Source organism: Canis lupus, chromosome 35 (genome assembly GCF_003254725.2).
Source record: "Canis lupus dingo isolate Sandy chromosome 35, ASM325472v2, whole genome shotgun sequence".
NCBI lineage: Eukaryota > Metazoa > Chordata > Mammalia > Carnivora > Canidae > Canis > Canis lupus.
Window position 1 is genome coordinate 10418358 of NC_064277.1, and position 25977 is coordinate 10444334.

General features: G+C 45.0%; 1 protein-coding gene across 4 annotated transcripts in view; it reads left to right on the forward strand.

Annotated features, from left to right (window-relative positions):
- The window catches only part of GCNT2 (glucosaminyl (N-acetyl) transferase 2 (I blood group)), an 83093-nt gene that overhangs the window by 26310 nt on the left and 30806 nt on the right, over nt 1–25977 (forward strand). The window contains exon 2 of one of the 4 annotated variants that reach the window (XM_025444674.3): nt 20899–21551. The exons of 2 other annotated variants lie outside the window; for them this stretch is intronic. In XM_025444674.3, coding sequence (XP_025300459.1) covers nt 20899–21065 — 167 coding nt within the window. In that variant the 3' untranslated portion in view covers nt 21066–21551. Of the gene's footprint in view, nt 1–20898; nt 21552–23018; nt 24111–25977 lie in introns of those variants that run through there. One more of the 4 variants, XM_025444650.3, reaches the window with a different exon arrangement.

Here is a 25977-nt window from a genome sequence, read left to right on the forward strand (position 1 = left end):
CCAAGTAATACCTTTCAGCAGTATTGCCTGACAACTGATCATGGTCTCTTGTGTGCATCTTGCTACATCTTTGCCACAATAGGTATTACTGTTCTCAGTCCATGGTGGTGGTCTTGCTCTCCCCCAGATTTGTCAGACTCGCTCTTACGCCAGGGCCTTGGCCTCAGCCAATCTCCTTCCTACCCCCAGACCTTTATAGGCTTTTTGTCAGCCAGATGTCTATAGCTCACAGAGGTTGAGCTCACCACCCCACCCCACTGTTCTTCTTTCAAAGGAATTTGGAACAACCATTTTTTTCATTCGGAATAATCATATTTACTTATTTGCATGGGTTTGTTCTTGGCCTCCTCTGCATTATAAGCTCCATGATGTTGGGGTCATTTTCTATCTTGTTATCTACTGCATGGTGGATAAATTAAATAAATGATTGAGTGATAGAATGAATGAATGAATGGACAAGCATAAGGCTTCACACTATGGTTGTCTCCCTAAGACCCACTGAATTGAAAATATTTGGACTCATACATATGCTGTATCACACGTGTAGAGTTTTGTGGGTTTTTTTTTTTAACATCTTACTTCAGATCACAAATGAGATTCTAGGAGCAGCTCCTTCTCTCATCAAAACATTTCTGCCTTTACTAATGGACGAGATCAATTATTTTTTAAGCTACATAAAACATGATAGGATTTCCTCTGAAGGAAATCGCATGCTTTGGACTCAATAAAAAAATACAAAATGGATATCTGATGAACTCAACAGCATTATTATAGCAAGAGAAAAGCAATCATTGTTCTGGTTTTGGGGGGCTGCCAACTTGGAAACACTGGTAGGTGCTCTCAGGCTGCAGGGTAGGGCCTGCTGGGCGATAAACATGCCAGTATTCTCTGGAAAATACCGTGTTTGGTCTCTGAATCCCAGGGTGACTGGCCTGGTGAACAGGGTTTGCTCTTGTACTGTGAGCTCTCTCTCTCCTGACCTCCCTCTCTGCATGACCCCACTTTCACCTCTTGTCTGTTGTTCCATCATCTGCAGATAATTTGGGCGCTTCAGGGCCTTAGAGGCTGATTTTCATATTTAAATATGTAGTCCCTTTCTGTTCTCACTATTCCCTTTTGATGTCTAAAAAGTCAGTACTAGCTATGTGGTTTCTTACATATGGTCTGAGATGAAGGCATTTCATGAACTTAACAAAATCTGGAATCTCTCCTTTTTAAAAAACGACAAATGTGGATTTGGGCTGGAGTTAAATGTTCCTGGTTACTGTGACAGGTGGACAGTCAGTCTGTCAAATCAATAGAAGAAAACCAAGGGAAGAAGGAATCTTTCACCCTCTTCCTTTTTTTTTTTTTTAAATCTCCTTAGCCTCCTTCTCCTTTCCAGCCCTAGTCCAATAGACAAGGTGAGAGACCAAGATTGATATGTAGATAAGCACAGGAGAGGAAAACATTTTTTTTTAAGATTTTATTTATTTATTCATGAGAGACACAGAGAGAGAGAGAGAGAGAGGCAGAGACACAGGCAGAGGGAGAAGCAGGCTCCATGCAGGGAGCCCAATGCGGGACTCGATCCTGGGACTCCAGGATCACACCAAAGGCAGGCGCCAAACTGCTGAGCCACCCAAGGATCCCGAGGAAAACATTTTTGCCATAGGTTTGTCATATGCTGCTTTATAGCTTCTCAGAGCAACTGTATGACTCCTTGTAAGTCACATAACCTCTTGGAAACTCAAATCTCTCCAACTACCAAATGAGGGCCCAGGTAAGAAGACCCCCCTTTGTCTCTACCTATGCCTTTCACTGCAGAAGACCCTGGAATTTGTAGGAAGGTAAAAATTCTGGTGAGTCTGGATTCTGGGTTGACCATTAGCCTTGGTGAATGCATTCCATTTCCTTTGGAGGAAAGGAAGAGCTCCCCCAAAGACATCCTCCAGGGAGGAAGGCAAGTACCACACAGGATCAGTGATCCCTCAGGTGTGATTCTGCAAGGGATGCATTACAGTCTAACAGGACGTCTCCTGCAGCTTTGCCTCCTTCCTTTCCGAGACGCTGGATGGCATCCTGGTTCAGGGAGAAAGGATATCCTGCTTGTAGGTGGGGCCTTCCTGAATTGCAAGTTTAAAAAAAGAAAAACAAAAACCAATTCATCAAACGCTCTAACCCATGCTGGATGTCTCCATCTTCAAAGGCAATGTAAAATCCAATCACACACTCAAGTAACTCCGGGGTTTTATGCTTGAGTATTCCTTGTGACTTGAGATTTAGTGTGTAAATTTGGTTCTTGGTTACCAACCAACCTTTAACGATAGTAGCTCTTCTGTTTTCAATGTCAGGTTAAGAAAAGAAAAAACGAGTGGGAAATATCAGAAAGGGAGACAGAACATGAGAGACTCCTAACTCTGGGAGACGAACTAGGGGTGGTAGAAAGGGAGGTGGGTGGGGGATGGGGGTGACTGGGTGACCGGCACTGAGGGGGGCACTTGATAGGATGAGCACTGGGTGTTATGCTATATGGTGGCAAATTGAACACCAATAAAAAATAAATTTATTAAAAAAAAGAGAGAAGAAAAGTCCTTCCGCAAGCACAGTGTCAACATCTTTTCTCAAAAAATTAAAGTACAAATAGTGTTGTTCCTTTCCTCCTTCAAAAGTCCCTTCCTCTCTTCTATCACACATCCTAAATTAAAAGGGTTGTGCTAGAAAGACAGTGCATGGGTGCATCAGGTTCTCCAAATCACCCACAAGAGTAACAGGACCAAGAACATGACTAGTTCCTTATAATTAGATGACATCAGAAAAACAAGTGAAATTGGTTTAAAGTTGGTAAGTAAGACTCAATAAAAAGTACCTTCACAGAGGTAGCACCGAATCACATAGCTTCATGTAGCTTTTTTTCCCCTGATGTTCTCTTTCTATTGAGAAAATGATTTCTCTCTTGGTTTTCAACCCCTAGGCTTTTCCCATATTGCAATGGAATTAGAAGTGATATTGAAATGGGCCAGAAAGAGTCCCTTGGGGAAAAGAGGCCCCAGTCTCACATCGTTGGAATGATGCCACTCTATGTGGCTCCTGGACAAACAGTCTAGACCTCTCCCTCAGGCCATATTCCCAAAGAAAACCCTCCAGGAGCACAATTTTCAACATTTCGCTGATTGACACCACAGAACACAAGGCTCTGCTTAGCAATAGTCCACCTTGAATTCTGGTGTATGCTTTTATTTTCTAACTGATCAGATTTTTGTAATCATTGATCTGTGTCACCTTGGAAAAAGACCAAGTTCTCTAACTTTTCTGGTTATTCCTATAACATTGTTTTTGGCCTACCTGCCCCATGGTGGCGAGCCAGAGGCCATTTAAGTCTTTGCTTTCAATCTTGTGGACTTGATTAGTATCTGCAGAAACAGCTATTGGGCTGCTGTTTTGCAAGTCCATTCCCGTGGCTAAATTGTCTTCTGGTCCCACTTTAGGGCCGGTCCTTTCCCAGCTACTTCCCCCACCACCACCCTCTCTCTCACGTAAGTTTGTTCTTTTGAATTTTTGCTCATGCATTACTCTGACCTTTCTCATGCCATGCGGTTTTTCTTCCATAAGAATGTTTTCATTTGCCTCTCTTCCTTTTTCCATTTTGTATACATTTTTTTTTCAGAGCCCCTTCTTCAAATAAATTATCTCAACCTCAGAAGTGACCGCATGATCACATTTCCGCATTTTTCAAATCTAAAAATAGCGTGTTTCCTACTTCAATTTATTTTGCTTTTTTCACTTTGAGTTTTATTTATATGGGCACATTCTTTGGGAGTGTGCTCTGACTCCTTAAGTGGCAAGTGACAGAAACACAACTGAAAGTTGCTGAAATAGATCCCAGAACCCCCTGGGTCACAGAATTGAGATGCTCAAGGGCTCCAAATAAAGCTAGATGCAGAGTGGAAACAATGTATTCAGGACTCTCTCTTGCCAGGTTGTCTCTCTGGGGGGTTAAAAACCATCCCTATTTCTCCAGAGCTAAAGGGAGGTCTGAGTGATGCTCAGTGCTAGAATTAGGAAAGTCCCAGGTGCACTGGAACAAGTTGGTCACCCTCTCTTTCTGTGTCAGCCCCATTCAAGAAAGTCAAGAAAGGCAAGAAAGTCTTTTTCCTGAGAGTTCCAGCAATAGTTTAAGAGTCCTCAGATTGGACCTCCTCAGTCTCAATTCCTATCCCTAATTAAACTGGGTGGGGAGGGGGTGCAGTGAAGGATGCTGACCAGTTCTTCTTGGGTCACTTTCCCAAAGGGCAGGCAATGGAGGAAGATGATTCCTTAGGGTGACACTGGTGAGGTGACAGCACAACTCCCCACTGCAACATGGATCCTGGTCCTGTGGGCAGAGTGCTAATGAGCATCTCCACCTGGTCTTAGAGGGGTGAGATTTAGCTGAGTTACAAAACTTTAAGCCCTTGGGCAATTGTAATTTGGAGAATACTAGTTAAATTACTTTCTTGGAGGTGGCATGATCTCAATAAGCTTATCCTTTCTGCCTCATAAAAGCATTTTTTAAAAGATTTTATTTATTTATTCGTGAGAGATACAGAGAGAGAGGCAGAGACATAGGCGAGGGAGAGGCAGGCTCCCTGAGGGGAGCCTGATGTGGGACTCGATCCCAGGACCCCAGGGTCACGACCTAAGCCAAAGACAGATGCTCAACCACTGAGCCACTCAGGTGCCCTAAAAGATTTTTTTTAAAAGATTTTATTTTTAAGTAGTCTCTATACCCAACATGGGGCTCAAATGCACAACCCTGAGATCAAGAGTCACATGCTTGGGGTGCTTGGGGCCCTTGGGTGGCTCAGTTGGTAAAGCATCCAACTCTTGATTTTGGCTCAGGTCGTGATCTCAGGGTCGTGAGATCGAGCCTCAAGTCAGGCTCTATGCTCAGCACAGAGTCTGCTTGAGATTCTCTCTCTCCTTCTCCCTCTGCCCTTCAACCCTGCTGTCTCTCTCTCTCTCACATAAATAAATCTTTAAAAAAAGAAACCTCACATCCTCTAGCAAGTGAGCCAGCGAGGCACCCCCATAAAAATATTTTTAATAATGTTCCTTTGTTATGTTCAAAGAATATTTTGTGAAAAGTACTTACGCGTGATCTCCTTTAACCCCTGTAAGACCCCTATAAAAGGACCATCGTTCCCATTTTGCAGACGAGAAACTCGAAGATCAAAATACGTGACAAAGGCAAATATTTCGTATACCTAGCAAGAAGTAAAAATAAAAAGAAACATGTAAAGGAAGGAGAGGTGAGACCTGTGTTAATACATTTAGATTAAATGGCACCGAGTTTTATGAATTCTTCATTTAATTGTTGCAAAAACTGCAAATGTTCAGAAGATGCAAGTTTGCTAATTGGTTAAGTCTCTTTAAGCTTGTGGAATGGTTATATGGCTGGGGCCACCCAAGAATGTCCTGTCTTGTTCCTTATGTCATCTGGATAGTTAGGCCATTTTCCGGGAACTCGGGCTTTTCCGTGTGAGTGAGAGGTACAGGAAAAATGAGGAGCCTATTTACTGAACATCTGCCAATGGGTTTGTCTTATCTTAGTTTAATCTCAAGAATCTTGTCTGGTCAGTACCTGAACCCGATGTGAAGATGGAATCGGAAGGGTTGAGTTATGTGCCTCGCTCCAAAAGCAGAAGGCACGGCGAAGGAGAGAGCACCTCAAATCCTGCACACTTGGACCTCAGCCTACATCCTCACTTTTGTGTGTCCTCGAATCCCACACCATCCTCTCTGAGCTCTGCCTCACGGCCTGGGCTCTCTCTCTCTCCCTCTCTCTCTCTCGGCAGTTCTCATTGCCTCATCTCTGTGGACCTGACTTTCCCTAGAGCTTGGGTTCCAAGGCTTGGAGAGACCCAGGTTGGAATCTCAGCTCCTCCTTTCCCAGCCACGTGGCCTGACATTTATTTAGAAAAAAAAAAAAAAAAAAGCACAGTCTTCGAGTAGTAGAGCAAAGGTATTGAAAGCCTGGGCAGCCTGGAGCCAAACTGCTTGGATTTATTTATGTATCTTTAATTTTTTAATTTTTAATTTTTTTAAAGATTTTATTTATTTATTCATGAGAGAGAGAGAAGCAGAGACATAGACAGAGGGAGAAGCAGGCTCTGTGTGGGGATTGAGCCTGATGTAGACCTTGATCCCAGGACCCCGGGATCACGACCTGAGCCAAAGGCAGACACTCAACCACTGAGCCACCCAGGTGTCCCCAAACTGCCTGCATTTAAATGCCTGTTGTGCCATTTACAAGCTGTGTGACCTTGGATAGGTTACCTGAACTGGGGGCCTCAGTTTCCCCATCTATAAAATGAAGAAGAGAGTAATATTTACATCAATATTTACATCACATCAAGCATGTGAAGCTTAAATGAACTGGGCCAGTGCCCTGCGTTAATTTTTATTACTGTTACTGTTGTTATGATGTCTTCATCTATAAAATGCATATTCGTTTAATAAATATTTGTGGAGCACCTAGATACTAGGCTCGGCATTGGGGTATAGTCCTTTACAAGACAAATAAGGCCCCCCCACCTCACGGAGCATATATTCCAGACGCGGAACACGGATAAGAATAAGCAGACAGATAAGATAATTAGAGATTACCGTAGATGCTCTGAAGGAAACGCAGGCTGGTCAGAAAGGGACCCATGGAGTGGGTCGGGGAAGGCTTTTGGGTGTAAGTAGCACAAGAGCTGCGTCTCCTAAATGAGAACGAGCCAGCCAAGCCCTTGAGAAAGAGCTTCCAGGCGGGAGGGGGGGGGGGCAAATGTCCCTGGGGGAGCAGGAGATCTGGGGGTTCAGGAGCTAGAAAAGCAGCCAGTGTGTCGTGGCCAAGTGAGTGATGGTGAGTTCTGGACCTGGCATGAGGTGGGCCCGGCCCTCATGTGACGGCCACGGGGATGACATGACCTGGCAACAGGCAAAACAAGACGATGAGTACAAGTTCTTGGCACCGGGCTGGATACAGACTAAACAGTCAATAAACTGAATCTGGCTCCCTGCCTCCTCTGCACCCCTGGTGCTGCCCATCTGTGTCCCCTTGCCCCCCCTCCCCCCAACACTCTCCTTTCTTTCTAACTGTGTGGGTTTGAACTCGGTAAGTCCACTTACACATTTTTACCGTATGGTCCTACAAATGTATCAAATGTATTTTCTCTTCTTTATGATTTTCCAAATAGCACCTCCCTTTGTCTAGGTCACTTTATTGTTGGAATATCGTATACGATACGTATCATTTACAAAATTTCTGTTGTCTATGTGTCATTGGGAAGGCTTCCCGTCAACAGTGGGCTATTCATAGTTAAGTTTGGGGGGAGTCCAAAGATGTTTGTGGATTTTCTCCTGCACCAGTAGCTGGCACCCCTGAGCCCTGCAATGTTCTAGGGTTGACTGTATTTCCCCTGACTCCATTCCCAGCCTACTTTAACCCATCCTCCATAGTGACAGGATGACCTTTATCAAAACTGATAATGCAAAAAAAAAAAAAAAAAAGTTGATCATGCAATCATCTCTCTCCTGGACAACCTTCAGTGGAGCCTCATCATCTCCAATATGACATCTCAGCCCCTTCACTGGGCACAGGGCATTCACTGCAGTCTGGCCTCTCAGCCTTTCAGCACCTTCTCTTGCTATGCACCCCATCCCATACTGTACTCCAGCTCTACCAGATGACTTGTGAGTCCCAGATGTGCCACTCCCACCCTCCCTGCCTTGACTCATGCCAGTCCCCCTGACAGGATCTCTGGGCTTTTCTTCCCTCTCACTCATTTGACTGACATATGACTTTTTTATTTTTTAAGATTCAGGTTAAAGTCACTCTGTAAAAAGACTTTCCTAATTCTCACTCCTGGGGACTCACTCCTCCCATACCACACTGTACTATCCTTAGTCTTGGAGTGCTGTGTTTGTGTTCTCCGTAGCCTTCTAGGCTGAGCTTCAAAGGTAGAAGCTGCACCTGCTAGTTTTTGTTTTCTTTATACCCAGCACAACCCTTGGTACATGAGCAATGCTCAATACAATGGAGTCTCAACTTATATTCATTTCACTTGCACAAACTCAACTGCTTTCACACATACACATGCACACACACACGCACACACACAGTGTGCGTAAATTTTAATGGTTTTGCCATTCTGCCCTCCATTCCACCCAGTTTGTCTGGGGCTCAGAGTGAGTATGAGGTGGATTCTACTTATACCCACCATGGGTTTGGTTCCCACAGCTCCCTAGTGTTAAAGACATCGTGTACATCTCATAAGATAGCTCCTCAGCTCGAGCCAACTTCTTCATCTGGCTCTTGTTAGAAGAAACCACCCTCTGGACTAAGATTTAAGGGAAAAATCAGTTGTGTTGGGATTATGGAGACTCTGTGTCATCTTAATGTGGCACATTCCCAAGGGATTTCTCCAGAGGAATTTTGACTGAATGTTGTTTCCCCTTTATACACTGACTTTTCAACCTAAACTCCCTGTAGGATGCACATCCTTCTCTCAATATATCGTGAGTTTATTGAACGGCTGGTCATTATCACAGTCAGAACACAAATTCAGTTTGTCTTAGGGCTAATCCAGTGTTTTGTCTCCTCCCTACAGTTCATGTGTAGAATTGTTCTTTTCTGTAAGTCATTTTTACTTAGAAAGGCAGATAGGGTAAGAGCCACAAGGAAATAATTACCGAAGATTCAAGCCAGTAGTCTTTGAATGATACTTTGTCATGGCAATTTTTTTTCTTGAGGACTGTCTAGATTTATTTATTTATTTATTTATTTATTTATTTATTTATTAATAATCTGTTACATATTGGAAGAAGTACATGATCTTTTTAAAGTTTTATTTAAATTCCAGTTAGTTAACATACAGTGTGACATTAATTTCAAGTGTACAACATAGTGATCCCGCACTTGCACACACCACTGGGTGCTCGTCACAAGTGCCCTCCTGAATCCCCATCACCTCTTTCACCCATCTCCCACCCACCTCCCCTCTGGTAAGCATCAGTTTGTTCTCTATAGTCAAGAGTGTGTGTCTATGGTAAGTTTGCCTCTCTCTTTTTTTCCTTTTGCTCATTTGTTTTGTTTCTTAAATTCCACCTATGAGTGAAATTATAGGGTATTTGTCTTTCTCTGACTGATTTCGCTGAACATAATACTCTCTAACTCCATCCATGCCATTGCAAATGGTAAGATTTAATTATTTTTTTTAATAGCTGAGTAATATTCCATTATATATAGATACCACATCTTCTTTATGTATTCATCAGTCAATGGATGCTTGGGTTTTTTCTGTAATTTGGCTATTATAGATAATTTTGAGATAAACATGGGGTGCATGTATCCCTGTGAATTAGTATTTTTGTATTCTTTGGGTAAACATCTAGTAATGCAATTGTTGGATCATAGGGTAGTTCTATTTTTAACTTTTTCAGCTATGATTTCAACACTATGGAAAGGCTATCATGTTGCCAAATGTGTTAAAGGGCATTGCTTTTATAATCTCTCTTTGAGAAACTTGTATTTAAATGAATAATTTTGTTCTTTTCATACTCTTGGTTACTGACTATTGAGTTAAGACTTGGTTGATAATTGATTTTAGAGTCACTATTCTCAGAGAAATTCAGAATTGGGGAAATTTGAATTTTCAGGAAGCATCCCCGTGGAGTCTTTCCTCAGCTTGCTTTTTTTTTTTTTTTTTTTTTTTTTTTTTTTTTTTTTTTGCTCTTACTGTTCTCTTTCCCTTGGTGATTCTAATTTATGTCTACAGCTCAACACTGTTTGGGTACTAATGCATCATAATCCTGCATCACGCTCCCCATGCCCTCTCCTACTTTTCTCCTTGTCTTTTGGATATCTCCTCCTGAGACTCCCACTGGCACCTGCTGAGATGCTTCCCCTTCCACCTCCCTACTCCCACAAACCCAGGTCTCCAGAGTCTCTCTAACTGGTACCACCATTCTCCCCTGTTAGCCAACGCCTTTCTGCCCCATATCTAATCAGCACATTCTGTACATTCTGTCTGGGATGGTTTCTAGTGAGTATCACCCCCCTGTTTCCATCACTACCACTGAAACTCCAGCCCATCGTGCCTCTCAAATAGATTGTTAGACCCGTCCAAGTGGGCTCTCTAGCTCAGGTCTCTCTCTTCAAACCATTCTAACACTCTTGACATATTTTTCTAATCAAGGCATGGCTCTAAGAATAACTTCTCAAACCCAATGCTTCAGGGAGTTCCCACAGCTTATTGAATTACTCTGTATAAACATCTCAACATGGCGTATTGGATATCAGCATATTCCTAGTAAATATCACCTCATTATCACAATATCACTTCACTGTCAATTCCCACTGCTGCTTTCCTTGGAAAGAATGTTCCAGAAAAACCACTGTGCCTTGTGTTCCTGCCTTTGGCACTTTTCTTCAGGTCATCTTCTCTACATGGACCATTCTCCTCCACCTCTCCCATTTAAATAACAGCTTTAATATGTCTGCATTCAATGGCTTGTCATTTAGGAAGCTTTTCCTGATTTTGGTTTCCAATTATACACTTTGTAAACCTTTACTGTAACTCCTTTATGTCATTCTACAGTCTTCTGTACATTATAATTATGTGAATATCATATTGCCCTGACTGACCTTTTACATTTTTGGCAGTCCAACATAGTGAGCATCCAGCGGGATGAGAATAGTTATTGAATTGATTTAAATGGAAATATTTTTTATTCAAATATAATTAACATGTAATGTTATATTAGTTTCAGGTGTACAACATATTGATTTAACAATTCTGTACATTGCCCAGTGCTCATCAAAATAAGCGTTACCCCTAAATAAGTGTTACCCCCAAACTATTACCCCTCCTTGTCTGTTAACACCTATCCACCCCCTCCCCCCACCTTTCTTCTGGAAACCACCAGTTTGCTCTCTGTATTTAAGAGTCTGGGTTCTTGTTTGTTTCCTTTTGTATGGTCTTGTCAAAAATGGCAAGATTTCCTTCTTTTTTAAATGGCTGAGTAATATCTCATTGTGTATACAGACACACACACACACACCACATCTTCCTTATCCATTCATCTATAGATGGACACTAGGGTTGCAGTCTGTGTCTTGGTTATTGTAAATAATTCTGAAATAAAAGGAAAGGTGCATTATATATGTCTTTTCAAATTATTAGCATTTTCATTTACTTTGGGTAAATATCCAGTAGTGGAATTCCTGGATCATATGGTAAGTCTATTTTTAATTTTTTGAGGAGCCTCTGTACTGTTCTCCAGAGTGGCTGGACCAGTTTGCATTCCCACAGATAGTACATGAGGGTTCCCTTTCTCCACATCCTCACCAACACTAGTTTGTTTTTTTTTTTTTTTAATTTTAATCATTCTGTTGGGTGTGAGGTGATAGTTCATTGTGGTTTTGATTTGCATTTCCCTGATGATGAGTGATGTGGAACATCTTTTCATGTGTCTATTGTTCATCTGTATTTTTTATTTATTTGGAGAAATGTCTGTTCAGGGCCTCTGCCCATTTTGTAGTCGAATTGGTTTTGTTTTTTTTTTTATGATAGTCAGAGAGAGAGAGAGAGAGAGAGAGAGAGGCAGAGACACAGGCAGAGGGAGAAGCAGGCTCCATGCACTGGGAGCCCGACGTGGGATTCGATCCCGGGTCTCCAGGATCACGCCCTGGGCCAAAGGCAGGCGCTAAACCGCTGCGCCACCCAGGGATCCCTCGAATTGGGTTTTTATGGTGTTGAGTTTCTGTGTTCTTTACATACTTTGGATATTAACCCTTATCAGGTATATCATTTGCCAATATCTTCTCTCATGTAATAAGTTGTCTTTTGTTGCTTTCCTGCACTGACAAAATTATTTTGGTATAGTCCAACAGTTTATAGTTTACATATTTTTTGTTTCCCTTGTTTGAGGAGACATAGCTAGAAAAAATGTTTCTACAGCCAATGTCAAAGAAATTACTGTATTCTAGAAATTTTTACCATTTCAGGTCTCACATTTAGGTCTTTAGTCCATTTTGGGTTTAGTTTTGTGTATGGTGTAAGAAAGCCAATTTTTATTCTTTTGCATGTAGCTGCTCAGTTTTCCCACCACCACTTGTTGAAAAGACTGTCTTTTCCCCCTTTGTATATTATTGCCTTCTTTGCCATGGGCTAATTGACCATAAGCTGGAGTTTATTTCTGGAATCCCTACTTTGTTCCACTGATCTATGTGTCTATTTTTGTGCCAGAACCAAACTGTTTTGATTACTACAGCTTTGCAGTATATATTGACATCTGAAATTGTGATACTTCCAATGCTGTTCTTTCTAAATGGAAATAATTTTTAGTATGCCCCTCAGCCCTGCTGCCCAGTGCAAATCATCATCCCCTCCACCACCAAGGATCAGTTTCAGATAGCATTTTCTACTTATGTTCAGACATTTCCTGAAGTCTTTTCTGCTCCTGGTCAACAGCAATGGGACTATTCTTTCTCCTTCAGTTTTTCCAAAGCATCTTGCTCACCTTGGGAATGCTTCGCAATGCCAATCTTATTTTGGGAACTGTACTGGCTCAAGCCAGACTATGCTTCAGTCTGAAGCATAAGTTCATGCCTGAGCTTACCAAATTGGTGCCTTACTCTGCACCAAAGAAGTAAAAAGAAAACCTCAATAGTAGAGGCCCTGCTTTAAAGATCAGAGCTGGGTTTTCATAAATCTGCTTTTTTCTTTTAAGATTTATTTATTATTTGAGAAAGAGAGAGAGAGAGAGAAAAACGAGAGAGAGAGTACAATGGGGAGGGCCAGGGAGTCTTAGGCAGTCTCCACATTGAACACAGAGCCCAATTCGGGGCTCCATCCTTCGACCCTGAGATCACAACCTGAGCTAAAACCAAGAGTCAGAAACTCAACCAACTGGACCACCCAGATGCCCCATAGGGCTGTTTATTTAATGGAATTAACTCATCAATTGATAAAGGAAATGACCTTGCTAAGATTTTAGGTGATTTTTTTTTCTGAGTAGACAATTTGCAATCTTAGAAAGTTACATCCAAAGCAGTAAATAGATTAGTTTCCTAACCATTTCTTCGTGTGGTTTCTCAGTGCCAGAGCTGTTTATAAGCTTGTCTTTCCCTCATCCTCTGACCTGCAGAGTATATGACATTCTTTCTTGAGATGCTTTTGGACAAAAGCCATCATTAGTGGCAGAAGCTTTTCCCCCAAATCTGTTTATCCCGTATCCACATCAGTGCCATGTTTTCAGAGAATAGATGGATGATATTCATTCCCCATAATCTTTCTTTTCAGCCAGATTTAAAAGATCAGAACTTAATTGTGAATACATTGGAGGATAAAACTGCCATTTTTACATAGACTTATTTATTTTAGAGAGAGCTAGAGAGCACGTGTGCATGTGAGCACAAGCAGGGGAGGGAGAGAAGGAGGGGGAGAGAGAGACACTCCAGCAGACTCCCCACTGAGCATGGAGCCTGATGCAGGGCTTGATCCCACCATCCTGAGATCATGACCTGAGCCAAAACCGACTGAACCACCTAGGTGCTCCAAAACTGCCTATTTTTACTAATCAAGCTGCAGATACTCAGATCACCCTAATGCATTGGCTTCCTGCCATCATCAGTCACCTCTTCTAGACGCTTCCTCTTTAGCCACCCCCTTCCTTAGCCCCACAAACTCATTGGATTCCTCTTTCATGAAAGTCTATAATTCTGACCTCAATTCAAGTCAGAGCTCCTTGGGAGTCTACAGAAGGAAAGCCCTCCTGCCCAGGACCCCAAACACTCTCCCACATCCCATGTGAAAACTGTCCAGCTAAGACCCTGAAGTCCTGGCTAAGTGTCAGGCAGTCTCCTGGAGAGGCTGCACACCCCCATGTGGGTTCTCCTTTCCCAGGGCTTTGGTCTATCTGAGCTTACCTGCCCTCCACCCCACCTCCAAAACTTCTTGATTTTATCTCGGGTCAGTTATCCTGCCACATTTTGGACTTTCCTCTGCACTTAGTGAATCGAAACAAAATTCCCCAGTGCAGTTTTCTGTAAAGACAGCCTCCTCTTTATTCTGGGCAGCATTTAGAATAATCACAGCATTTAGAGCTGAAAGAAGCCTGAGGGAGCGTCTACTTCCAATCTTAAGGGTGTACAAATTTGGAAATTGAGAGCCGGAGAGCTCAAATGGCTGGTTGACTCTGCTGCTCTGTAAATAAGTGAACATTTTCTGGCTTTATTGCCCATTTGTTGCAAATGTTAAAATGAGCATTTTTATTCATAAGAACCCCCCTTCCCACGTTTTTCTATTAGTCTCCTCTTAATAGAAAAATGTCTCTCAATTCACATGTGACGTGGAGGGAAGGGATTTCAGAATCCATTAACACTTTAATAACACTTATTTTCCTTTCAGGTTCTCCCTCCATTACCCAGGTTGTTATTAAGACATTTTTATATCCACTGGGGGAGCATCTGTGCAGGTAGCACAACTGACTTGTGTGTTCTCTTTGTTCGTGGTGAAGCTATCCCACAAACACTAATCACTTTGTCCCCAGTCCTCAGTGGTTGGGATATGTGGGAAAGGGGTATGCAGTTTTTATGCATTACAGTTTGCAGACTTTTGATGGCCTGTATGCTCCACAACCCAGATCAGTGGTTTGAACCTTTCTTTTCCTCCCACACTGATCAGTTATTTTTTAAAATTATGTATTTATTGGCGGGGTGGGGGGGTGCAAGAGGCGAGTGTGCCAGGGGGAAGGAAAGAGGGAAAGAATCTCCAGCAGACTCCACTGAGTACGGAGCACGTTGTGGGCTTGCTCTCATGACCCTGGGATCACGACCTGTGCTGAAGTCAGGAGTCAGATGCTTTACCAAGTGAGCTACCCTCAGCCGTTGAGCATCTGCCTTCGGCCCAGGGAGTGATCCTGGAGACCCGGGATCGAGTCCCACTTTGGGCTCCCTGCATGGAGCCTGCTTCTCCCTCTGCCTGTGTCTCTGCCTCTCTCTGGGTGTGTCTCTCATGAATAAATTAAAAAAAAAAAGTGAGCCACCCAGGTGCACCTGGTATTTTCTTTTTAACCTTTTTTCCCTTTTTTTGAGGGGGGGAGGGGGAGAGGGGAAGAGAGAGAATCTTAACCAATGCCCAGCATCGGGTGGTGGAGGAAGGACTTGACCCCAGGACACTGAGATCATGATCTGAGCTGAATTCAAGAGTCGGATGCTTAACTGACTGAGCCTCCCAAGCACCCCACACACTGATCAGTTATTGTATACTCTTTAGTCAAATATATTTCAGCTGTGAGTGGGTAAGACTGCTGGTGTCTAGCGTGACCCATTCGTCCTGGTGTTCCCAGGACTTTCCCAGCTGTGGCACTGAAAATCCCACTTCCCCAGAGGTCCCTCAGTCTTGGGCAAACTGGGACAGATGGTTACCCTAAGTGCTGCCCCAGCACATTCCTCCTCACTTCCCAATGCCAAGGTCATCTCAGGATCAAGAATTAGAGCCTTAGATACTTGTGTTCCATAGAACAGCACTGATCAATAAACTGGGGGAAAGTTAGAATCAAACCACTCAGGTATGCAGCTTCCGTTATACCAAAGACTCATTGGAAGGTAGTGATTGAAACTGTACTAACAGTCACGAGGGCCCTAACCAAAGCAGCCTGGGACCAAGTGTACTCTATTTATAACAAGTTTTCCATTGTTTTTGAGGAGAAGGGATAAGAGTATAAGGAAGTCATTCAAAAGGATAAGTTGGTACACATAAAATCTGAATCGAAAACCATGTTAGCCAGTGGGAGAATCAAATGCAAAGATCTTCAATAAACTGCACAGGACATATCTTGGAGAAAAATGTGTTCCAGCTCTAATGTCTAAGAAAGAAGTGTCTGCTTTTTGGGATTGATCCAAGCCCTCTGTCCTATAAACAGTCTAAACCCAAGTTAATAACAGGTTCTGTGGGAAAAAAAGCTAGTAGGACAGTGGTTTGAATAAACTGAGCACAAGTCAAGAATTTAATAGAGCTATTAAAAGTAGAAGTTGGAGGGAACCACTGCCTATCTCTATTTTAAGACTGTTTGGCTCCCACTTATTTGAAAATGTTAAAAAGATAAAGGGTATCTTCCAGATACAGATCTCTGGAAGCTGCTGAATGATAAAATGTCTCTTAGTAGAAATACCATCCCCGTTGCAATGTCAGTGCGATGTTCAAAAATATGGAGGTGGAGGAGTTTGGAGGTAGTTGGTATTAGAGGGGAGGCAGGAGACTATCCTGGATCTGGACGGACCTTGGACATGCAAGCTCCCTTCATGAATTTGCAATCTTTTTTTCCCTCAAAGGAGATATTTAGAAAAGGGGCAGAGGAGACAGTCACCCATCCCATTCCTTGAAACTTACCAGCTTACAACCAACGATATAATTTTTGTTTGCATTTTTTATTTGATTTTTACTTTTGTTTTTGTTTGGGCAATTAGAATGAAATCTGGGGGATGCCTAGGGTGGCTCAGTGGTTGAGCATCTGCCTTCAGCTCAGGGCAGTGATCCCGGGATCTGGGATTGAGTCCCACGTTGGGCTTCTTGCAGGGAGCCTGCTTCTCCCTCTGCCTGTATCTCTGCCCTTCCCTCTCTCTGTCTCTCATGAATAAATAAACAAAAATCTTAAAAAAAAAAAAAAAGAATTAAATCTGGGCGATTAACCCCAGAAGGGAAAGAACTTTGATACCTGAAGCAGGCTTCCAGGGAAGTAGGACAAAGAGTGTGACCCCAGAAGAACAAGGTGGGCTAGGATGGTGGTATGTGGCATAGCAGAAGAAGATGCAGAAGAAGCCTTCTTAGCCAGATTTACTTTCCACCACTTGGATAGACTACTCGTTTTTTAAAAATTGGGAAACTAAGGCACAGTGATCCTAAGAGACTTTTTCAGGGTCATGTAGAAAGCAGCAGAGCCTTGTGAGTTGTTGTTGTTGTTGTTGTTGTTTTTGAAAGATCTATTTATTTGAGAAAGAGAGAGAGAGAGAAAATGAGCAGAAGGGACAGAGGGAGAAAGAATCTCATGCAGACTCCCTACTGAGACTGGAAGCCCAACATGGGGCTCTATCTCATCACCCTGAGATCATGACCTGAGCCAAAATCAAGAGTCGGACACTCAACTAACTGAGCCACGAAGGTGCCCCCAGCATAGGCAGCAAATGACCCTTCAAGCACAGCTGCTGTGCTGCACTAAACATACCTAAGAAGGCAGGCAGGGCAGGTAGTTTCCTAGTTGAACCAAGTTTACCAACAGAGAGATGCCTTAAGATGTGTTGAGTAATTCTTATGTGTCTTTAGCAGACACATTGTTTTAAGCTCTTTTTATGTCCCATACTATTTAAATCTCTTTAGAACTCTATGTGATCAGGCTTCTTAACATCTCAATTTTATAGAAGAAGGAAGGACACTGAGGTACATAGTCCAGTGCCCTGCACTCTAACCCAGATGGTGTATATAAAAGGGCTTCGTGCAGGTGTAAGGACCAACATTACTTTTTTTCCTCTTTTTTTAAATAATAAATTTATTTTTTATTGGTGTTCAATTTGCCAACATAAGAATAACACCCAGTGCTCATCCCGTCAAGTGCCCCCTCAGTGCCCGTCACCCAGTCACCCCAATCCCCCGCCCTCTTCCCCTTCCACCACCCCTAGTTCGTTTCCCAGAGTTAGGAGTCTTTACCAACATTACTCTTTGCCCTCATTTCACATTTCTTTATCTGGAAAGACAAGACAGAAATTACACAGGAATTACAGGTGACTGCAAAGACTCCAATATTGCAAAATGTGGACCTTAGAGGAACATAATTGCAATCTAGAGCAGAGATTAGCACACAACATAAAGCCCTTGGGCTAAATCTGGCCCCTATCTGTACTGTCCACAAACTAAGAGTGACTTTACATTTTTATATGGTTGGCGAAGAATCAAAAAAAAAACTGGTGAAGTGGAAATTACATGAACTTGAGATATCAGTGTTCACAAATAAAGATTTAGCAGGACGCAGGCACATATTGTTATTGTTACCTTCATGCTGTGAAGGTAACAGCATTGAGTGGTTTCATCAGAGGTCAGAAGTCCCACAAGCCTAAAATATTTACTACGGGGCCCTTTACAGAAAAAAATGCTAAAAAAAGAAAGGAAGAAAGGAAGAAAGAAGAAAGAAGGAAAGAAAGGAAAGAAAGAAAAGAAAGGAAAGAAAGGAAAGAAAGAAAGAAAAAAGAAAAAATGCCAATGCCTGATGTAGAATCATGTGGTCAACATAATTACCTAATACTTTCAGCAAAAAATTTGTCATAATTGTGAGGTTATTAAATAACTGAACACCTCCCCTTTTGTGCAGAAAATGGCTAATTAAAAAAAGATTCTGAATAAACAGTTCACAAATGACTTTTTTTTTCAATTTTCTTAAGGATTTTATTTATTTATTTATTTGAGAGAGAGATCTCAGGCAGAGGGAGTTGCAGAGGGAGAGGGAGAAGCAGACTCCCCACTGAGCAGGGAGCCCAACTCGGGGCTCCATCCCACGACCCCTGAGATCATGACCTGAGCTTAAGGCAGATGCTTTACGGATTGGGCCACCCAGGCACCCCCACAAATGACTTTTTAAATAGCATATCCAGCACACATGGATAAGATATAGAAATACATTTATATTCCTATTCACTACATGTTAGGACTCTGCTTGTTTTCAGACAAGATCTGGTTGGCCCAATGTTTGCCCTGATCTTTACTATTGTCAAGCCCTTTCATACACATTAACTTATTTGATAATTTACAAATACTGGAGGTACCAATCGACTGTAATAAAATGGTCACCAAGCTGTATGAGTGGCAGTAACCCTTTAACTGAATGATTGTGCACTGCTCTGCTTCTGGAGTTTTTCTGGAACCTACCTCATCTTTTGTCTGCCACCCATTGCTGACAATGGCATGCCCCGATCTCCCAGTGCTGCATCCCTCTTCTAATTTGTGACTTTTTTTTTTTTAAGATTTTATTTACTTATCCGTGAGAGACACAGAGAGAGAGAGAGAGAGGCAGAGACATAGAGGGAGGAGAAGCAGGCTCTGTGCAGGGAGCCCGATGTAGGACTCGATCCCGGGACCCCGGCATCACGCCCTGAGCCGAAAGCAGACAGTCAACCGCTGACCCACGCAGGTGTCCCTAATTTGTGGCTTTTTATCTGCTTAGTTCTGAGTGGGTTTGTTAGGATTGTGTCTAAACTAAAAGTTCATAGGCTAAGTCTCAAGAGGGATTCAAAGGACATGACCTTTAATGCTTAAAGCGAAGATGATAAACTGGGATCCTTTGGGCCAAATGCAATCTTCAGGATGCATATGTATGCGTGCCCTTGTGTCTTAAAAATGTGTTAGTTACTTGGTAACATTGAAAGAGTTTGGGTTGTTTTTCGTTTAATATATAAAAGTCAGATTTCTCAGCTAAAAATATCTGAAGAGCTAGCAGCACTGGCCCGATGACCAGCATGGCATTAATAGCCAGCGTTGAGAGGGAGCTGCTTGCTTTAGGTGGGACCCAGGCTCCTCACTGTGGTCCCCACCCTCCTCTATGGCCATGACACCTTGGCCAAACATTGGCTGCCACTCCTGAACTTACGAGCCCCGTCTCTCCCTTCCTCCACCAGCTTCGCTTCCTCTTTTTATTTATCTTCCTATACACATTCCAGTGTGAGTCCAGTCCACAGAGTTGTGATCGTTGTTCTGGCTGCTGGGAGATCTTTTCTTGTCTGCTTTCTGTGTCTCCCCTGAAGCCAACGTGTTGGGGGTTGGCAGACTGACCCCTAACGGTGTATGCTTGGTGGAGATGTGGGGGACCCAACCAAAAGCATCACCTTGATTCAGTAGCAATAATTAAGCTGAGAGAAGCAATCTGAGGTAAAGGAGGACTCTAAGCACTTGGAAAGGAGTCGGGCCCGGATTCCTCCCCGGCCCCCGTGACAACTGAACCAGCATTTGCAGTTACCTCTCATGACCCAGCCAGGGCTATGTAGCTCCTAGAAGGTTAATGAGAACTATGGGAACATAAGGGAAAGACATCCCACCGTGTTCTCAGAAAGCCCCAGATAGCCTCGCCTCTTTCTTGACTGTTCAGCTGAGCTGATTATGTGCTGCTCGCTGCCATCCCGGTGCTGTCTTCTTGTTGGTGCTGTTAAAAATTATCCTGGGGGGATCCCTGGGTGGCGCAGCGGTTTGGCGCCTGCCTTTGGCCCAGGGCGCGATCCTGGAGACCCGGGATCGAATCCCACGTCGGGCTCCCTGCATGGAGCCTGCTTCTCCCTCTGCCTGTGTCTCTGCCTCTCTCTCTCTCTGTGACTGTCATAAATAAAAAAAAAAAAATTATCCTGGGACAGAGAGAGGCAGGGAGTGTGATATAGAATGTCTACATGACGACAGTGTTCAGAATGTTAAGCCAACTCAAGTGAACAGAGCAGAAATAGTGTACTGGGTGGAAGTTAATAGCTTAGCCCGCCCAATGGTTTGCTAGAAGAAAATGCCTGTTCAGTTGCCACAGATACCAAGCAAAACAAACCTACCCGCTGGGCTAAGTGCTTAGCAGGCATCCCATTTTCATGTCAGGTTGTTCGTCTAAACCACTGTAAATAAGGCAGGACAGACTATAGGAGGGTTTCTGGGGTGCTGGCATTTTGAACCATGAATCACCTCGCACCACTCCGTGTCCCATTTGCAATCGGCCTCGGCTAAATCATGATTAAAGATGTGCTGAGTTTTATTTGGAGGGGCATTCCACCGGGCTCCCTCTTGTACCAAGGCTCAAGGCTAAAAGGGGGGAACAACCCATGGAACCTATAATCTCTCTTGCCCTCCTCAGCACTTCCCTTTCTGCTCTCCCCAGGTCCGGCCAAGGATATATTTTGCAGAAAAGGGTGTGGCTTAATAAGAACAAAGGGAAGTGAAGGCACCCAAATGGACAATTCAGTTCTTCTCTTCCTATGGCCATATTTCTGCGATGGGAAAGGAAAAGAGCGAGATTTAGACTCCCCTCTTTTTCAGTGGGAATAAATCAACCCAGTGGGAAAGCCTGAGCAGGATGTTTCTCTTCTCTATTACTAAGAACAGAAGTCAAAGTATCAGTTCATTCACAGGGTCGGTCGGAAATGTTGGATATTTTTCAAAAGAGAAATGACAACAGTAACTGGCAATGGGTGTTGAACATATGAGATCATATACACAAACCCCGAACAGGAGTCCTCTCATTCACTGCTCCTCACAACCACTCGAAATGGGAACCACGGTGATTTTCCATCTCACAGATGAAGAACCCAGGGCCAAGAGAGGTTAAATTACTTTATCCTGGTCTCACAGCTGGTCACTGACCAGTGGGGATTTGAAGCCAAATAGACTGGTTTCAGCATCTGGACAAGGGAGCTGCGGAGTGCAGGTCTCTGGCTTCTATCCAGCTGAATGACTTTGGGAAAAAAATATTCTTATTGGCTTCCATTTCCTCATCTGTAAAATAAAGGGTCATGTTAGATGATCTTTAAAGTCCCTGCCAGCTCTCTGAGTCTGTTTGCAAATCAATATCGGTCATCTCCACCGCACTGCTGTCATTTATTAGCTCCGCGAATTACAGTAAGCTAAGGGGCGTGTGGGACAGCAAGGGGGGCAGGGAGATTGCTGCGTTGTACACCGAACCCCTTCCTAACAGAGGCACCTGCTGCCATTGCCACATGGTGCCCCGACGGGTAGGATGGCTCGGTGACTGCCCGGAGATGGGAGCAGGCCGCTGGTAGCATCCCACCCAGGCTGCCACAAGTGGTTTTTGAGCTGGCCCACTTACCTTCCCCCAGAAACGTCCTTACCGCCCTCCTAAGTCTACCACGGGCTCGTGTTTGCTGAGTGCTCCAGGCACCTGGCACAGGTGAGCTATGACAACCCCTCTGTAATGTGACCAGACCTGCTTCCCTTCCTGCCTCCCCTTGAGTTACACTGACTGAGACTTCCAGGAATTTTGCAGCAGCCCTGAAGCCTTTGTTCTTGCTTCAGAGTAAGGAAGTGGGGGGGGGGGGGGGGGGAGGGTCTGGGTGGGAGGGAGGCTCCTTTGAGTTCTGTGAAATGACCTCCAATCAAGGTGTCAGCCTTTTCGGACGACCCAGTGGCCAGTGACGCCACGTGCTGCAGATGCAGATAATACCGAGTCATGAGTTCGTGTGAAATGGGAACCCGCCTTCTGGGAACGGCGACCATCCCCTTGCCCCGCGGCGTGCAGACTGAGGTGTGACTGTTTCGCCCGTGGCAGCCACGCGGCTCCTTTGGTGGCACAAGCCAGGGCAGTGCCGGGTCCCTTCCACCCTCCTCCCGGGCGCCCCCCCCCGAACCCGAGGGTGGGATTCTTCTTTCCCTCTCCCCACGAACCTACCCAAGCACGTCCAGGCGCTGGAACCGCGTCGGAAACGGTCTCATGTGACCCAGGGCGCACCCACGTCGCCCCGGAATCTCCTAACTCACACCCTACGAGCGCATCCCCCGCACCCCCCATCCGCGTCCGCGTGCCCAGAGGTAGAAATGCCACCGAAACGCAAACGACGGGCTGCGGAACGGGAAAAGGGAATAAACCCTTTTATTCCTAAAATCGGGGTGGAGGGCGGGGTGGGGTGGAACGGGAGTCCTGAGAACGCGGTTTGCAAGGGCTGCCCGCGGGCTGCAGGGCTGAGCGGGGGCGGGGAGGGAGCCTGAGGAGCGACGGGAGGTCGGATGGGAATCGATGGGATGGGAGGAGGCGGGGGAGGCGGGGGGAGGCGGGGGGAGGAGGGGGCGGGGGCGGGGTGAAGCCGGGGGAGCTCGGCCCGGGTGGACAGGACGATTCCAGAACGCGGTTTGCCGAGCTCCGCCGCTTGCATTTCGTATGCAAATGAGGAGGGCACCTCGCGGGCGGCGCGGGTCGGAGGCGCGGGCGGCGGGGGTTCGGCACCCGGGGCGGGCGAGTGGCGCGGCCGCCGCAGCATCCCCCGGGCCGTCCGCGCCCCGGAGCGTGGAGGCCGCTGCCCCGCTGGCCCGCAGGCCCCGTGGGAGGAGTCGGTGCCGCCCCTCCACCGTCGCGGCCCGGACCCCGGCCCCGGCCACCTCTCCTCAGCCCCTGGAGACAGAGGTCCCCCCCCCCCGCCCCCGAGGAAGTGAAAAGCATGAACTTTTGGAGGTGCTGCCTTTTCGCTCTCGCCCTGCTCAGCGCGCTCATCCTGCTGATGGTCTATCACAGCCAGTTGCACCTGCCGCGGAGCTTGGGGAAGCCGAGTGGCCCCGGCCCGAGGCACGTGAGGCTGCGCGCCTGCGAGGTCGCCCTCGAAGGGAAGGCGGCTTTCCTGTGGGCCAACACCTTGCCGTCGCCCGTGGGCAGCGTCCCCTGTAAGGACTACCTGCTCCAGAGCCACTACATCACCAGCCCCCTGTCGGAGGAGGAGGTGGCTTTCCCTTTGGCTTATGTCATGGTCATCCACAAGAACTTCGAGACCTTCGAAAGGCTCTTCAGGGCCGTCTACATGCCCCAGAATGTCTACTGCGTGCACGTGGATGAGAAAGCCGCGGCCAAGTTTAAGGAATCTGTGCGGCAGCTGCTGAGCTGCTTCCCCAACGCCTTCCTGGCCTCGAGGATGGAGCCCGTGGTCTACGGGGGCATCTCCAGGCTCCAGGCCGACCTGAACTGCCTCAAGGACCTCGCGGCCTCCCAGGTGCCCTGGAAGTACGCCATCAACACGTGTGGCCAGGATTTCCCCCTGAAGACCAACAAGGAGATCGTCCGGCATCTGAAGGGTTTTAAAGGGAAAAACATCACCCCCGGGGTGCTGCCCCCCAGTCACGCCGTCAAGCGGACGAAATTCGTGCACCGGGAGCACATAGGCAAGGATGGCTCTTTTGTGAAAAACACCAATGTTTTGAAGACCTCGCCTCCACATCAGATGACCATCTACTTTGGCACTGCCTACGTGGCCCTCACCAGAGAGTTTGTCGACTTTATCTTTCATGACAAGAGGGCCATTGATCTACTCCACTGGTCCAAAGATACCTACAGCCCCGATGAACATTTCTGGGTGACACTTAACAGGATTCCAGGTATGTGCCAATTTCCGTTGCCGGTTTTCTTATTCACAGATTGGGCGCACTGGCATTCAGCTCTTCCAGAGAGAACAGACTCATCTGAAGTTATTTGATGGAAAAATTGTAATGCTTAGAAAACTGTTAGTCTAAGTTGCTACTTAGTGACAGTTTTTTTTTTTTTAAGATTTTATTTATTCATCAGAGACACAGAGAGTGAGAGAGAGAGGCAGAGACACAGGCAGAGGGAGAAGCAGGCTCCACGCAGGGAGCCCGATGTGGGACTCGATCCCGGGACTCCGGGATCATGCCCTGGGCTGAAGGCAGGTGCTCAACCGCTGAGCCACCCAGGGATCCCATTTAGTGACAGTTTAATGCCAACTGTGTTGTCTTGCAACTATGTTCAGTATAGCGATGGAAGAAGTATGCAGAGCTACAGGAGCTCTGGCAAAGCTGTCTCTGATCATGTATCGTGTAGCTCACTCTTTTTGTCTTTTTAAAGTTTTTTTTTTAAGATTTTATGTATTTATTCATGAGAGACAGAGAGAGAGAGAGAGAGAGAGATGCAGAGACATAGGCAGAGGGAGAAACGGGCTCCCTGCAGGGAGTCTGATATGGACTCGATCCCAGGACCCCCGGGCCAAAGGCAGATGCTCAACCCCTGAGCCACCCCAGGCCTCCCTGTTTGTCTTTTTTTTTAACTGAGGTATAATTGACATACACCAGCTCAGTCTTGTGAACAAATGCTTTTCACAGCCCTTGATAAGCACGGCTACAACATGATGAAATTGATTTTTAATAAGCCTTCTAGAATTTATGGGTCGAAATAGGTAGTGTTTCTTTCAGAGCACATTGACGCAGTATCACATTAATCCTCAAAGTCATTGCTCAAAGTTGGTGGGGCTGTTTTTAGAAATCTGTGACTCTTTGGAAGTTGATAAATTATCTCTTCAGTTAAATGTCTCTAATCTAAGACCTCATCAAGTACTCAGGTCTCAACCGACTGGGTTCAACAAAAACAGTCTGATATCTCGTTGTCGAGAAGAATGGGTAAAATGAGTTGGAATATACAGAGTTGATCCAAAGGAAATTCCCAATTTCGAAGTCACAGATTATTGGAAATTCCACCCGGCAGTCTCTTGGTTTCATATACTGTGAAGTTTTTCCCATTGTTCATGATCGTTTGGAAGGGGGTCCAAGGTATATACTAGGCAACTGAAGGCAGGAAACAGCACCAGATTCCCTCTTCGATTCAGGACTGAGCTTCTTTTCAAAATTTTGTTTTCTGTGTGTTGTCTAAGAACACCAGTGTGGCCTGCAGCACCTGTTCCTGGTGATGTCCCAATAAACGAGTTTCTGTTGTTGTGACAGCAAGGCTGTGTGTATCAGCTCTGTGTGAGGGTGGCCCTGTGCCTGCCAATATGTGCAATAACTCCCTGCTTGTACATGTAGTATTATTATCATGGGCACATTTGAGTGCAGTTTGAAGCTACCTTCATATCTGAAAGTGGATTCACAGCGGTGCCTCTTTTCTCAATAACTCAGCATTCCTAAGAGCCAAATTGGAGTGGGGGTCACAAAAATCTATTCAGGGCAGAAAGAGGGTGGGCCAGGTGACGAGGAACAGAGACGTATGCTCTCCCATGGGCCACTGAATTGTCAGATCGCAAAGACTTGTAGGAGCAGGAGTAAACCAACATTTATCACAGTGTAGTAAGTGTTCATTCTTATTATTTACAAACGACTATTTCAAACCCATGTCAATAGGCTGTAGGTGGCATCTGATATATCTGATATAGTCTTGGTTGATCCAGTTTGCTCCAGATGCAGGCTCTACATCATTTCTTCAAGGATGAGAAGTAATCATTGTTACCCTCATGTAGAG